Source organism: Typopeltis vanoorti, chromosome 18 (genome assembly GCF_054136105.1).
Source record: "Typopeltis vanoorti isolate ZY-2024b chromosome 18, IOZ_Tvanoo_1.0, whole genome shotgun sequence".
NCBI classification, from domain to species: Eukaryota; Metazoa; Arthropoda; class Arachnida; order Uropygi; family Thelyphonidae; genus Typopeltis; species Typopeltis vanoorti.
In genome coordinates this window covers 105,149,872-105,165,444 of record NC_143566.1, presented here as the reverse complement: position 1 = coordinate 105,165,444, position 15,573 = coordinate 105,149,872, and the positions used below count along the sequence as shown (strand labels likewise).

Here is a 15,573-nt window from a genome sequence, read left to right as displayed (position 1 = left end):
TCAAAATTCGAGTCATCAGAATTCAAGGAGAAATGGCCTACCAGTCCAGAACATGGGGGTTGGGGTGCTGTAGGTGCCAGGGGGGGGCATAGACCCCTAGTGTGTGTGTGTGTATATATATATATATATATATATATATATATATATATATATATATATATGTCATAAATTTAAAAAAAATAATAGATATACTTTCGTTCCATCAAAAAACTGAAGTCATATGTACCATGAAACTGAAAAGTTATAAATTAATATATATATATATAAACAAAACTGATTTCCTTACATATACTTGAAAAGGCATTCCTGGCTTGAAGATCTGTGGATTCACTCCTAAAAACCTTAAACTAATAGTAGCATTGATAACACGAGCTCTGGCATATCCTGTTACAATGGCATCTATAAACCGTTCTCCTACTGAAGCCTGCACTTCAATTTCACAGTGTTCTAAAGATATTGGATCAACTAAAAGACGGAGTCGTTCCATCGAAAAACTGAAGTCATATGTACCATGAAACTGAAAAATTATAAATCAATTGGAAAACTGCAACAAACTATATAAATATGAAAATAATAATGATTTTACAGATTAAATAATAAATGTAGAAATCCTGAAATTGTTCAATTTATTCATATTTATTCATAAATGAATAAATGCAAATGGCATATTCATTTACTGAAACAATGAAAAAACATGATAACCATAGTAAACTTTAATGAAAAGTATAGATATTTCATACTGAAATTAATAGTACATTGTCAGCACGTGAAAATAACAAGCAATTCAAAGATTAAGAATACAAGGTAAATATAACAATCAGCTTACCGATTACAACAGTTGCAATGTGCTAGTGAAATATTATTATTACAATGATGCTCATCAGATCTACATAGAGTCGAGAGACTCATTCTGGAAAGCCCCATGCACACCACTCATCATGCTTTGACTTAAATGCATTCACTGTCTCTGCACTCACCACACTTTCAGAGATGTCCTCTTATTGTTCTCCTATCTTCAGCCATTCTATGAAACACCTCATGCACATTATCTGGTAATTATCCCTTACTAACTGATATGTCTCAATGATGTCTTCATTCCTCCTTCTATACACTAGACTCTGCAGTTTGCATTTGTCTGTCTATCTCATACCCCACATTCCAGAGATCTAAAACCAACTTAGTCAATCATCTCTGAACCCTCTCCAACAACTCATAATCCATTTGGAAACCAAGTGACCAAATCTGTTCACAATAATCCGTATGTGTTTTAATCAACGACTTGTACAATGGAATCATAATATCCTCACTTCCACATATCAGTGCTATCCACATCACTGCCATAATCTGCTGTGCTGTTTAGCAAAATGTTTCTGAAATTTCACGTACCTATCCATCAACACCCTTAAATCTTTCATCTCCTTCAACTTCTCTAAGATATCCCCACCAATCTTATACTCTAAATCTCATTCTTTGCTCATCAGATCTACATAGAGTTGAGAGACTCATTCTGGAAGGTCCCATACACACCACTCATCATACTTCGCCTTAAATGCATTCACTGTCTCTGCACTTACCACACTTTTAAATTTTTAATTTAAATTTTAAAACCTAACAGTTTGCTACATTGACTTGGCATCTCTACACACACACACACACACACACACACACACACACACACACACACACACACACACACACACACTTGCCCCATTCACCTAGTCTACTGAAGTCCTTTTTTTTTTTTTTAAAGATAAGTCTTTATAAACTCAGGGAGCTATACAAGCTCGTCCAGAACAGGCTTTTACATCCATGTCCATGGTAGGAGTCAACTGAGTACCACACCCACTTTCCGAACTGTTTTTTTTTTGGAAAGTGGGTATGCTACCCAATCGGCCAACCATACCAACTCCTTTAATTCTACAAGATGATTCTCCCTCCCTAACTTTGCACCATCAGCAAACAACTTGTATATCACCATTCAAGCCCTTTCCATTGTTATTTACATAAATAATTTATGTAAAATATGTCAATACATAAGCTAACAAAACGGAACTCATTAGTTACTACAAAAAATAATACCTTAAACCTTTTAGATAACAACACAATTAGCCATTGAAATAATGGCCAAATTAAAGATTTTCTAACCCACACCAACATATTCTATTCCTGAAAACAGCACCTAAAGCACACTACTAGTGACTTTCTTCATCTGGGATATTGCTTCTCCATACAAAACCTGCTGATACCAATCATCAGACAGCCAATTTCCAAACCAACACATTAATCTACCATCCAGTCCCATCTGTTCCAATAGAATTACCAGCTTGTCATGTGGAAATCTATTGAAGCCTTTTCTAAAATCTAATTATACTACTGTGTTTGTACCCCCCCCCTTGTCCAATGATGTCTCCTCATTGTAAATAAGTAAGCAGACTGCTAAAACATGATCTTCCTTGAGCCAATCAACCAAGGCTGTTCATCAAAGAAAAGTTGACTGCAAACCACTCAATTCTGAATCCTGGTCCTCACTAGCCTCTAAAGCACCTTGACCACAACTCCAGATAAGCAGATTGGCCTATAATTTGAAGCCTTAGTCTTATTGTCTCCTTTATGAAGCAGAACAATTTTTCCCTCTTTCTACTCCTTTGAAACTTGGGCCAGTTTAAGACTGATTGTTAAAAAGGCAAGTTGTTGTGACCTCTCCTGGAACGTTCCCTCAAGACATGGTGATATACCATGAAGTCTAATTACCATAATTGAAATCACTCATAATGATCACCTTTTCTTATTCTTTTCTTAATACGAATACATATTTCTTTCTCACTGCCCTTCACATTACCAGCAACATCTTACAAACGTTTCATACTGTCTACCTCCACACCATATACAAGACAACTGTATGCAAGAGATGGGTTGCATCTGAACATGGAAGGTCATAAGCATTTGAAGAAGTTACTTTTCTGAACAAGTTGAAGTAATTAAGACAACATAAAGGCTTCTGGGAATGATGCGGAGGACACTGACGTGTAGAAGTAGGGAGATTCTTGTTCCGTTGTATAAGGTTTTCATTAGGCCACACATGGACTATTGTGCCCAGGTTCTTCACCGGGTTTTCAGAAGGATGAAGAGATGTTGGAAAGGGTTCAAAGGAGACTGACTAAGGTAGTTTCTGACCTCTGGAATGTTGAGTATGAGGAAAGATTGAGAAGATGTAATTTGCAGAGTCTGGTGGAAAAGAGGAAAAGGGGGGAGATATGATAGAGACCTACAAGTTGGTAAGGGGTTGCTATAGGATCAATGGTGGAGAAGTTTTACAGAGAATAGTGACAGATCAGGGGAGAACCAGGGATCATACCTGGAAACTGTATAAAGAGGGTGTGAGTAGGGGAGTGAGAGGCAAGTTTTTTTCGTGCAGAGTTGTGAATGATTGGAATGCCTTGCCTGAGAATGTGGTGTCTGCAAAGAGTTTGAATGTGTTCAAAAAACGGTATGATAAGCTGTGTGTGTGAAAAAAGGACCTCCCAGATGAGTCTTTGACTCCATGAGGTCCTGGGGTGGTAATAATAATAATTTGGCAGGGAAACTAAAAATGAAAAGGTTGACTGTAAGAGGGAGAAACTTATGCAGTGAATGTATATTTGTTGATCCTTTTTTGCGGAATAATTTGAAGAATAGAGTGGATAAAAATCAGAATGAGACTACTGAAATTAGTAGAATGTACAGTATATCAGTTCTAAAGCTCGTATAAAAACTAAAGGAATCTGCAAATTTTCTATACTAATGCAAGAAGCATTCGAAATAAAAGGGAAGAATTTTTGGCATTAGTCAGTGCAATCTCGCCAAAAGTTGTACGGATTAGTGAAACTTGGCTGTAAGCAGAAGATGTGGTTACTGGAATTGAATGTGGTGGGTATGAGTACAGTATTTTCAGGGAGGATAGAGAAGATAGAACAGGGGAAGGAGTACTGTTGATGATAGCTGATGAATTGCAGCCAAAGAAAGTAGTATATCAAGATGATAGACATGTGAATGATAATACGTTTGAGATGGTCTGGTGTGAAATAGTGACTAATGCAACCAAATATACAGATGGTTGCTGCTATAGGCCAGGGGGGGGGGTACAGGGGATGATATTGAATTCATGCATCAGCAAATTACGTGCAGGGTTAGTGATTATTATGGGGGATTTTAATTATGGTGATATCAATCAGAAGGAGAAAATACCACGCTGCAAAAAGGAAATGGAATTCATACACCTTCTAAGAGATAATTACTTGAAACAATACATAACTGAAGGGACTCGTGGTGTGAGAGTGTTGGATCTGGTCATAGGTTCAGAGAACATATGCAGAAGTACGGTGTCCTCGTTACCTCCAATTGGTGAGAGCAATCATGTGGTATTGACTTGGGAGGTTGCAAAATTTGTGGATTTCTTTCTAAAGAAGGGGTGCTACAGATACGAACTACAGATTAGGTAAATTATAACAAGCTTCGGGGTGAGCTTACAGCCATCCCATGGCAGAACATTGCAGGGGAAAGATGTTAGCAGTGCATGGGATAAAATCAGTGGGTATCTGAGGAAGGCAATATCAGAATGTATTTCCATGGTCAGGAAGACAAACAAGGTAGGCATTAGATGGATGAGTTTTTCTTTTTTTGCAGATCAAGCCTGATCTGCAAAAAAAATAAAATGTTATGGAGAATTTACAAGGAGAAAGGTGATCAGTACAAGGCTCTAGCTAGGAAGATTACCAGCATAGTAAGAAAAGCTAAATCAGATTATGAGAAGATCTTAGCCAAGGGAATCAAGGGTAATCCCAAAGAGTTCTTCCGCTATGTTGCAAGTAAAAGGAAGAGTGACTTTGGAAGGATAACCTTAGTGGATACTGATGGTATTGAGTTCAGATGTAATAGCAGAGTTACTGAGTGATCATTTTTCAAAAGTCTATCAGCCAAGTGAGGATATCTCAGAGTGTAGCTGTAGCAATAACTAACATGAGAACTGAAGTTATTAAATCAGAGGTTCTTAGTATATTGCAGAATTTAAATGCAAACGCTGCTGTAGGTTTAGATGGAATATCAGCTCGGGTATTGTGTAAAAGTGCAAAGGAATTGTCAACGCTTCTTACTTGGTTATTTAACTTAAGTTTGAACTCTGGTGTGGTCCCTAGGGAGTGGATCCCCTGAGTAAAGGTGGCTCTAAGACTGCAGTAGTTAATTACAGACCAATCACCATCTCGGGAGTGGTGGTAAAAGTATTGATAAAGTTGGTTAAGGACAGAATTCAAGAATTTGTGGATCAGAATATGAATACTCTATAGGGGCCAACATGGTTTTGTTAAAGTTCAATCCTGTCTTAGCAATTTATTAACCTTTTATAACAGAATGACATCTGAGTTGTACAAGGGGAATGGCTACACAATGATACTTCTAGATTTTTGCTAAGTCTTTTGACAGGATACCTCATGGAATACTATTGTACAAATTAGAGCAGATGGGGATGGATACTAAATGGATAAGAGAATGGCTCATGGAGAGATACCAGAAAGTGGCGAATGGAGGAGCAGAGTCCGGGGAGGCAGGCGATCAGTGGTGTGCCTCAGCGCTCTGTGCCGTTATTGTTTAATTTGCACATAAATAATATAGGAAATAGCTTGAAGGGAGATAGTCAGTTGTTTGCTGATAATGCAAAGTTGGGTAGTGCAATAAAAAATCAAGGCTTGATATTGAGAGTTCGCCGGATGATTTAAATAAGCTGCCAAATTGGGCAAAAGGTAATGGATGTCAGTTCAATGTGGAAAAATGTACAGTTATGCACTTTGGGATTAAAAGATTACCAGCTGTGTACCACATTGATGGAATGGTACTCAAAGAGACTGATGATGCTAGGGACTTGGGGATGTTGGTGGACAGGGAGATGAAGTTCAGAGGGCACATTGCAAAGGTGTCCAAGATTGCACATAGGATTACTTGGTTATTGAAGAACACACTAACATCCAGAGATAAAGAGGTTATTATTCCCCTTTATAAGGAGTTGATACTTTCACATTTGGATTACTGTGCTCAAGTCTGGTCACCTGGATTCCTTGGAGATGAGAAGGTTGTGGAGAGGGTTCAGAGGAAAATGACTAAGTTGGTGAGTAATGTAAAAAATGCTCCCTACATTGATAGATTAAGAGCTTGTGGATTGCTATTGCTATTGATAGATTTGATAGGTGAAGAAGAGGGGATATGATAGAAACATTTAAATTACTAAAAGGTTTCTTTAAGATTGATGCAGGGAAAATATTTCAGTTGTGTGATAGTGATGGAAGAACAAGAGGTCATCCCTGGAAATTAAGGAAAAGTGTGGCTAACAAGGGTGTGAGAATTAGATTTTTTGCTTGGAGGGTGGTGAACGAGTGGAATGCATTGCCTGACTCAGTTGTGAGTTCTTCATCTGTAAATAAATTCAAGAAGAGGTATGATAGATATTGTTTGGATAGTTTGGGTCTCCTGCAATGAGTCTACTGACTCCATGGAGATACTCGTAATAATAATAACAATAATAATATAACTTCAAAACCACTGCCACTATTTTCCTCTTGCATCTCCACCATGACTAGGAGTACCTGTTGATGACTAGCCTGCTGTCATCAACAGGTACTCCTCCTCCCTTTCTGCCGTGTCTGTCTTCATGAAAAACTACATATCCCTCCATTTCCCACTGGTTTCCCTTCTTTTTTGAGACTGCTGCATCATAGACAACTTGCTGGTATCATTCAGAGAGCCAATCACCAATCTGTCTAACCAATATATTATTTATTCCCATCCTCTGCAGCTTATACACCAATATAGGAGTAATAAATTATATTTAGTGTTCTACTACATGTATGAAGCTGTTATTTAAAACAATATACTATGCCTAACACACGTCTTTATTAAATGTCTAGTAATTAAACATTGAGAAAAATGCAGAGAATACAACTTACCATTCTACTTTGATTTTACAGACTATAAGAAAGCATTTGTTTCAGTTGAGAAACAAGCAATCCTAATAGCAATAAAGAAATATGAACTAAGCCAAAATTATATACAGCTAATAAACAAAATATATGAAAAGGCAACTGCTAGTATCCTTATATATGAACAAAGCAGCCCATTCCAAATAAATAAAGGAGTATGTCAAGTAGATACTATCTCAACCAAATTATTTAGTGCAGTATTAGAATATACCCTGAGTGAAGTAGACTGGAGAGACAAAGGGATCGAAATCAATGGTAAAAAACCAAATCATTTACGATATGTTCATGATAATGTAGTAATAGCAATCAACAAAAGAGAACTAGAAGAAATGATGAATGAATTAAATATAGTATCAAATAAAGTAGAATTATGCATAAACTATGAAAAACTAAAATAATGAGAAATATCGAAGGAAACCAGATAAGAGAGCAAATAATAATAGAGTAATAAAATAGAGCAAGCACAAGAATACATATACCTAGGAAGAACTTTTACATTAGGAAAAAGAAGCATTTATGAAGAAATAAAGAGTAGAATTCAGTTAGGCTGGATGGCTTTTGGAAAACTAAAAAGTTTCCGGTGCAGTAAAATAAAACCAGAAAATAGAGTCAAAGTTTTCAAACAGTGTATCATCCCAGTTATGACCTATGGATTAGAGATGTGGCCAATGACCAAAAAAATACTGGACAGAATGAAGAAAACTGAACAAATAGAGAGAGCCATGCTAACCATCAGACTTGTTTTCATATAAGAAAAGAAACAAAAGTGTTGGATTTAGGGGAAGAGATTTTGAAACCAAAATGAAAAGTGATAGATGGACAAAGACAATCACAGTGGCATCCATATGAAGAAAGATAAATGCTGGAATGACCAGAGAGAAGATGGACGGGTGACCTAATGAAGATGGCTGGAGAATGCTAGCATAGGGAAGCCTTCAACAGAGAAAGATGGAAACAAATGGAGGAGACCTATATTCATAAATGGTTATAAAAAGGGCTCAGAAGAAGATTAATGAAATTTAATATTTAATATTGAATTTCATTAATTTCAAGAAAATACTCCACTAAGACCAATTGTAGAAGGCATTGATCCACCCACTTATAAACTCTCAAAGTATTTGGCAAAATCACTAGAATGTTTTTTCAGCTTGTCCTCTTCTTTTATCAAAAATTCTGTTGATTTTGTTTCAAGTGTAAAAAAACATTAATTTTAAAAAGGAAGAAATTATGGATAGTTTTGATGTTGTATTCCTGTTCACAAATGTACCTACAAAGGAAGTTCTTATGTTGCTAAAAGATAAATTATCAAAAAAAAAGTTATGCCTTTATTAACTCACTGTATTAATTCTAATTTGTAACCCATTTTGTAACCCATTATCACCCATACTGGCAAACATATATTTGGAATCTTTTGAAGAAAAAACTATCTCAGTCTTTCCTTTGAACCCAAAATTGTGGAAAAGATATATTGATGACATCTTTTTAATCTGGAGCCAAGGTCCTGAATCTCTAAAGAACTTCCTTGCCCACCTCAACAGTCAACACCCAAATATCAAATTTACTGGAAAATTACAGATTGATGGCACTTTCCCATTCCTGGATGTCAGACTCACTCACATTTCTGAGAAATTAAAAATTTCAATTTACAGAAAACCAACTCACACCAACAGATATCTCCATGCACAGTCCCATCACTATCCACCTCAAAAACTTGGTATTACCTCTACACTAGACAAACATGCTCACTTACTCCTATGTGAAAAAGAAGATACTAACAAAGAACCCAGAGATTGTCGGAATAAGTGAGACATGGTTAGATGAGGATGACATCCTGACAGGAATAGAGATGGAAAGGTATGATGTGTTTTGTGAGGATAGAAGGGGTAAAAAGGGAAGGGGAGTGCTATTGATGATAGAGAAAGAGTTATGTCCATACAAGGTAGAGATGCAAGAGGCAAATGGGACCAGTGGTTATGAGGCAGTATGGTGTGAGATAGAGGTGAATAGAATCAAATACTTGGTGGGATGTTGTTATAGACCTGGTAATGTAGATGGTGGTGATAGTGAAATGTATAGTCAAATAAGCCAAGCAAATAAGAAAAGGGTGATCATTATGGGTGATTTTAATTATGGCAATATAGACTGGAATGAAGAAATAGCAACTGGAAGTAAAGAAAATGATTTTCTTGAGTTTTTGACGGATAACTACCTCAGACAGTATGTAACAGAGGGCACGAGAGAATTAAGGGTCTTGGATTTGGTCATCTTATCGGAGGATGTAATTATCAATGAGGTATCAAATCATCCACCAATTGGTGAAAGTGACCATGAGGTGATTACTTGGGTGGTTGCCAGCAGTGCAAGGACCCCTGTGAAAAAAGGGTATATGTGGAACTACAAGGGGGGTGATTATGAAGAGCTCAGGAGACAGCTTGCAGGTGTAGCATGGAATGAGGAGTTAGCTGGAAAAGAGATCAATGCAGCTTGGGGGATTTTCAAAAATATTTAGTAGATGCAATGTCTAAATGTATACCATGGGTGAGAAGGTCAAATAAGGTAGGTGTGAGATGGATGAATAAAGAGATTAAGCATGCAATACAGAGAAAAAGGGCATTGGGGAGGCAGCATAAGAGAAGTGGAAGTAACCAATTTCATGATGTCTACAAAGACCAGGCAAGGAGGGTGACTTGGTTGGTGAGAGTAGCTAAAGAGAGGTATGAACAGCAGTTAGCTAATGAAGCCAAAAAGAATCCTAGGGAGTGCTTTCGATATGTAGCCAGCAAAGAGAAAGAATGATTATGGAAGGATGACATTGATTGGAGGAAATGGTATAAAGACAGCTGTCGCAGAATGTGTGGTGGAGACACTTAATGAGCAGTTCATAAGATCTTTCAATCTTGTGAATGTGACTTCATGGAGAGATTAAGAGCAGTTGATGATGGGGAGGAGAGACTGACTGTAAGCGAGCAAGAAGTGTTTGGGGAGTTGAGTAAACTAGATGTAAATAAGGCTGTGGGACTTGATAATATATCACCGTGTATTCTGAAGGAATGTGCCAGGGAGTTGAAGCCGGCCTTTACATATTTTTTTAATACGAGTCTTGCACTTGGTCAAGTCCCTAAAGAGTGGAAGGAGGGCAAGATTGTGCCACTTCATAAAGGAGGTGATTGAACTCAAGCATCAAACTATAGGCCTATCTGTGTGTCAGGTGTTGTGGTTAAGTTGTTGGAGGAGCTTGTGAGAACTAGGATCCAGAGTTGGGGTGACAACAATGATATAATCTTTGATGGACAGCATGGATTTGCTAAAGGGAGGTCGTGTTTTAGTAATCTACTTACTTATTACAATAAAGTGACTGCTTCCTTGGACAGAGGAGAAGGATACACAGTAATATACTTGGATTTCGCAAAAGCTTTTGATAGAGTACCTCATGATAAGTTGACAGTCAAACTAGAGCAGATGGGGTTGGATATTAGATTAGCATTGGATTGGAGACTGGCTATCTGATAGGTATCAACAAGTTGTGTATAAGGGTGCAATATCCAGGAAAAGGAAAGTCACTAGTGGAGTGCCTCAGGGATCTGTTTTAGGGCCATTACTATTTAACTTGTATATTAATGATATTGGCGAAGATTTGGATGGAGATATTCAGTTTGCAGATGATGCAAAGTTGGGACGAACCATAAAGAGTAGTGAACATGTTGTGGCCTTGCAAGAAGACTTGAATAAATTGAGTGCTTGGGTAAGCAAATGGGGATGTGAGTACACTGTTGCAAAATGTAAGGTTTTAAAATTTGGAAAACAAAGATGGGATGCAGAATTTATGCTTGGTGATAATATATTGTTGGAAGTACAGGAAATAAGAGATCTGGGGGTGATAGTGGATAAGGATCTAAAATTTAGGGGACACATCGCCAAAATTGTGAAGACAACACAAAGACTTCTGGGAACAATGCGGAGAACACTGACGTATAGAAGTAGGGAGATTCTTGTTCCATTGTATAAGGCTTTGATTAGGCCACACATGGACTACTGTGCCCAGATTTGGACACTTGGTTTTCAGAAGGATGAAGAGATGTTGGAAAGGGTCCAAAGGCGACTGACTAAGATAGTTTTTGGCATCTGGAATGTTGAGTATGAATAAAGATTGAAAAGATGTAATTTGCAGAGTCTAGTGGAGAGAAGGAAGAGGGGAGATATGATAGAGACCTACAAGTTGGTAAGGGGTTGTTATAGGATCAATGGTGGGGAAGTTCTACAGAGAATAGTGGGAGATCAGGGGAGAACCAGAGGTCATCCCTGGAAACTGTATAAAGAGGGTGTGAGTAGGGGAGTGAGAGGCAGGTTTTTTTCGTGCAGAGTTGTGAGTGATTGGAATGCCTTGCCTGAGAGTGTGTTGTCTGCAAGGAGTTTGAATGTGTTTAAGATGCGGTATGATAAGATGTGTGTGAGATAAAAGGATCTCCTAGATGAGTCTTTGACCCCATGAGGTCTTGTTTAATAATAATAATAATAATAATAATAATATGGTTTTTAGTAGTTAAATGGTCATTTACATTGGTTTATCATTAGATATTTCATTGTATTGCATCATCTATCATTCCCACGGGTTTCTGCATATTGTAATATTGCTGATATTGCGTCCAAATTTTTTATGCTATAAACAGACAACAAGAGATAGTTTTCACATTTTTTTGTTGAAATCACTATGGCTAGTTACATGCAGTGAACACTTCACAGAAAAAGTGTGATTCAAGCTTTGAACAAAAGGCTATTGCTCTCATGAAATAGCTAAAAGGGTATCCTGTAGTCAATCTACTATGGTATGGCTGCTGTCGAAAGTGTAGGACACTAGATCTGCTGAAAGGAAGACGGGGACAGGAAGAAAGCCACTACACCATGCCAAGATCGAGTTCTAAAGCAGCTCTGCCTCAAATATCCACAATCCATCGTCCAGAGAACTGAAACAGAACTGGGAAGAAAAAACAGGAGTTGTGGCAAGCTTTGTAAATGCCAGGAGAAGACTCATTCAACAGGGACTTACAGCCAGGCACCCTAAAAAGAAGCGCTTGTTAACCAAAAAAACGAGATTGACTCAGTTAAATTGGCGCAAAGAGCATGAAAAATGGACCCCTGATCATTGGAAAAGAGTGATTTTTTCTGATGAGAAAAAGTGTAACTTGCAGGGTACTGATGGCAAACAGACAGTTCGAAGAAAGTTTTTCCACTTGGTTATACTATAAATTAAAGATACCAAGAAATTATATACTTGGTTTAATCCTTTACTGAAGTGTAAACAAAAAAGTTTGCGCCCAAAGTATTTTCAGGACTCAGGCAACTCGTATAAAGAAGCTAATGACTTCACATCACTTGCCTTAGTATCCCATAATGCAAAGCACATATCCTTACAGACATGTATAATGTTATGCATTATGGGAGGGCCACTATCCAGATCAGTTTCGACCTTTATTGAGGTATGTTTAAGTGCAGGGATACCTCTCCAAAAACTCATTCATACAATCCCTTAGCTCACCCAACAGTGACCCAAAGGATTATTTAACTCAGTGGTAGTTCCACTCAGTGACAGGCTCACCCTGCCCTGAGAAGGACCCTCAGTGGTAGCTCTGCCCAATGGCAGGCTTACCCCACCACTGAGCAGAGCCGCTCATATCTCAAGGAAAGCAATGACTTGAGCACAAAAGCACATCAGTGGGAGCCAGACCCTTTATTGAAGTCTCATCATTGGGAGCTAGAGCCAGAGGTGATACTAAGGCAGAAGCAAAACGTTGCTGATTTGTTGGGTGAAGCATAAATGCTTTTCATATTCCCCTTTGTCTGAGGGGGAAGTTCTTTGAGTGGAGAGTTATTGAGCATTAAGTTTGCCCAGGAAGGGCAGTGAGATTAGCTGTGGTCAGCTGAGCATAAAATTGACTTGGGTCTTTTGCATTTGTAGAATTCTGTTTCATTGTAGTCTGAAGCTTGCTTGATCAGCAGGTTTGGATGATTGTTTGTCTTGGTGAAGAACATTGCTGCTAGATCATGGGGAGGGATGCGATGTAGGGAATGTTGACTTCTCTGTGAATCTGGGAGTTTCTGATAAGCCATGGGGCATCGAGAATCATTCTCAGGCATTTGTTCTGTATCCTCTGCAGTTTTTGAATATTTGTATTCGAGGTGTGGCTCCATGCAGGAGATGCATAAGTGATGACTGGTCGTATTACCATCTTGTATATGAGTAGTTTGTTCTGGATATCCAGTTTACTTCTTCTGTTGATCACTAGTAGAGCTGGGCGATTGCTTTGGATGTCTTCGAGCTTATGTGTTTTATATGATTGGTGAATTGGAGTTTTTTGTCAAGCATGACACCGAGGTATTTGACTTCACCCTGTGGGATCTTGACACCTAGCAGGTGTATGTCTTCCTTGATCTGAAACTTCTTTTTGGTGAATAGGATGATGAACTCTTCAGTGGGTTTGTTTGGATTCCCCAGTCCATCAGCCATTTCTCCAATGTGTGAATACTGTTTTGAAGTCTTTTGATATCTAGTTTGGGACTGAGAGATCTTGCTAATAAAGTGGTATCATCCACATATAATGCTGTGATTGTTGAACTTGGATTTTTTTGTGGAATATCAGCTATGTAGATAGAAAACAGCAGGGGAGCCAAAAGAGAACCCTGTGGCACACCTGCCAGGATCTTGCGTGTGGTTGTTATATTAAGGTTGAAATAATGCAAAAGTTATAGTTTCATATACAAGTAGACAAAAGGTGTCACACCATATTATTAAAATATTCTGGATTACAGATAGTTTTTAGAGTAGTTGAAGTCATTAGTTTTCGTTTGTTTACACTTTGATAAAGTTTCATTTGCTTACACTTGGATAAAGGATTAAACCAAGTATATAATTTCTTGTTATCTTTAATTTATAGTATAACCATGTGGAAAAACTTCCAACAACTATCTCTAATACAGAGTATTTTAATAACTAGATGGGACACCTTTTGGCTACTCGTATATGAAAATATGACTTTTAGCTTCATCTGTTTCCTGGAGTAGATTCACACAGATGTAGATAAGGCCGAAGCCATACTAAAGTCTCTTGAAGATCAGTAAAAACCCTCTTATAACAACTTAGATTTCAATCACTTGTACAAAATCCACAGACAGGTCAGACATGCTTTAAATCTTCCAGATACCAGCACTGACCATATTGCACCCACATCACCTGTTGAATTATATGATATTATTAAAAAACTTAAGAACAATAAAGCTCCTGGACCAGATGGCATCTCAAACAGGGTAATCAAGCTGCTGCCTCGGAAAGCTGTACTGCACCTTTACCAGTATAATAAATGCAATCTTAAGATTTCACTATTTTCCTTCCACCTGGAAACTTGCTGATGTAATTCCTATTCATAAGCCAGGCAAAGACCCACACCTACCACAAAATTATCGTCCAACCAGTCTTATCTCTAATCTGGGTAAGGTTGCAGAGAAGGTCATCCTCTCACGACACAAAACCTCAGTAAATGACCTAAACATCCTCCCTAAAGAACAGTTTGGTTTTCGGCAACACCATAGTACTACTCAGCAAATCCACAGAATTGTCGAATACATCACCACCAGCTACAACTGGCGCCAGTGTACGGGAACTGTTTTCCTAGACCTATCCAAAGCATTTGACAAAATCTGGCATTTTGGTCTCCTGCACAAACTTATCTCAGCTGGTACATCACTAAAAATGGTTCATCTAATCCATTCATATCTTCAGAATAGATCAATGCAAGTGAAAATCAATGGTTCTACATCGTCCCAGCACCATATCTTTGCTGGAGTGCTGCAGGGATCTCTACTGGCTCCATTGCTGTTTTCTGTATACATGTCAGACATCCCGCACAATCCGAAGACTTCCATTTTGGCCCTGTATGCGGACGATATGGCAATACTAACCAGATCTCTCAGACTCCATTTCATTAACAGAAAGCTTCAAGAAAACCTTCTAAAGCTGGAGGGCTGGTTCTCCAAGTGGAGACTGGAAGACAACCCCCTGAAAAGCTCAGCCGTTCTTTTCTCAAAAAGGCCAATGTCTCCTGCAGGAAATGTGTTACTATTCAATACTAAAATTCCTTGGCAGACAGAAACAAATTACCTGGGTATAATTCTCAACAAAAAGCTATCTTTCAACCAACACATCAAGTCTTCGTGCGCAAAGGCATCTAAAGCCATAGCTCAGATCTATCTGCTAATTAATAGAATTAGCAAGCTCAGCAACAGAATCAAATTGCAACTATACCAGATGACGATTCATCCTATAATCACCTATGCCTCTCCAGTCTGGAGCCATATCTCTAATGCTAACATTAACAAATTACAGCGGGTGCAGAACAAGTGCTTGAGAATGATTCTGAATGCCCCGTGGTATGTTAGAAACAATCAACTCCACAGAGACACGAATATTCCCTATATTTTCTCTTTTCTACAATCCTTAGCATCCAAGTTTTTCCTCAAGACGTCCACACATCCCAACAATTTGGTTCAGCAAGCTGCAGCATATGATCCAACGGACATA

General features: G+C 38.2%; 1 protein-coding gene across 3 annotated transcripts in view; it reads right to left on the bottom strand.

Moving 5' to 3' along the window:
- LOC150097025 (CD109 antigen-like) overlaps positions 1 to 15,573 on the bottom strand; it is a 623,307-nt gene that overhangs the window by 456,701 nt on the left and 151,033 nt on the right. For all 3 annotated transcript variants that reach the window (XR_016549783.1, XM_090407831.1, XM_090407832.1), the window contains one exon: positions 287 to 517. Coding sequence is in view for 2 of the 3 variants with exons in the window: in XM_090407831.1 (XP_090263957.1) it covers positions 287 to 517 (231 nt within the window). In the remaining variant the exon portion in view is untranslated. The remainder of the gene's footprint in view (positions 1 to 286; positions 518 to 15,573) is intronic.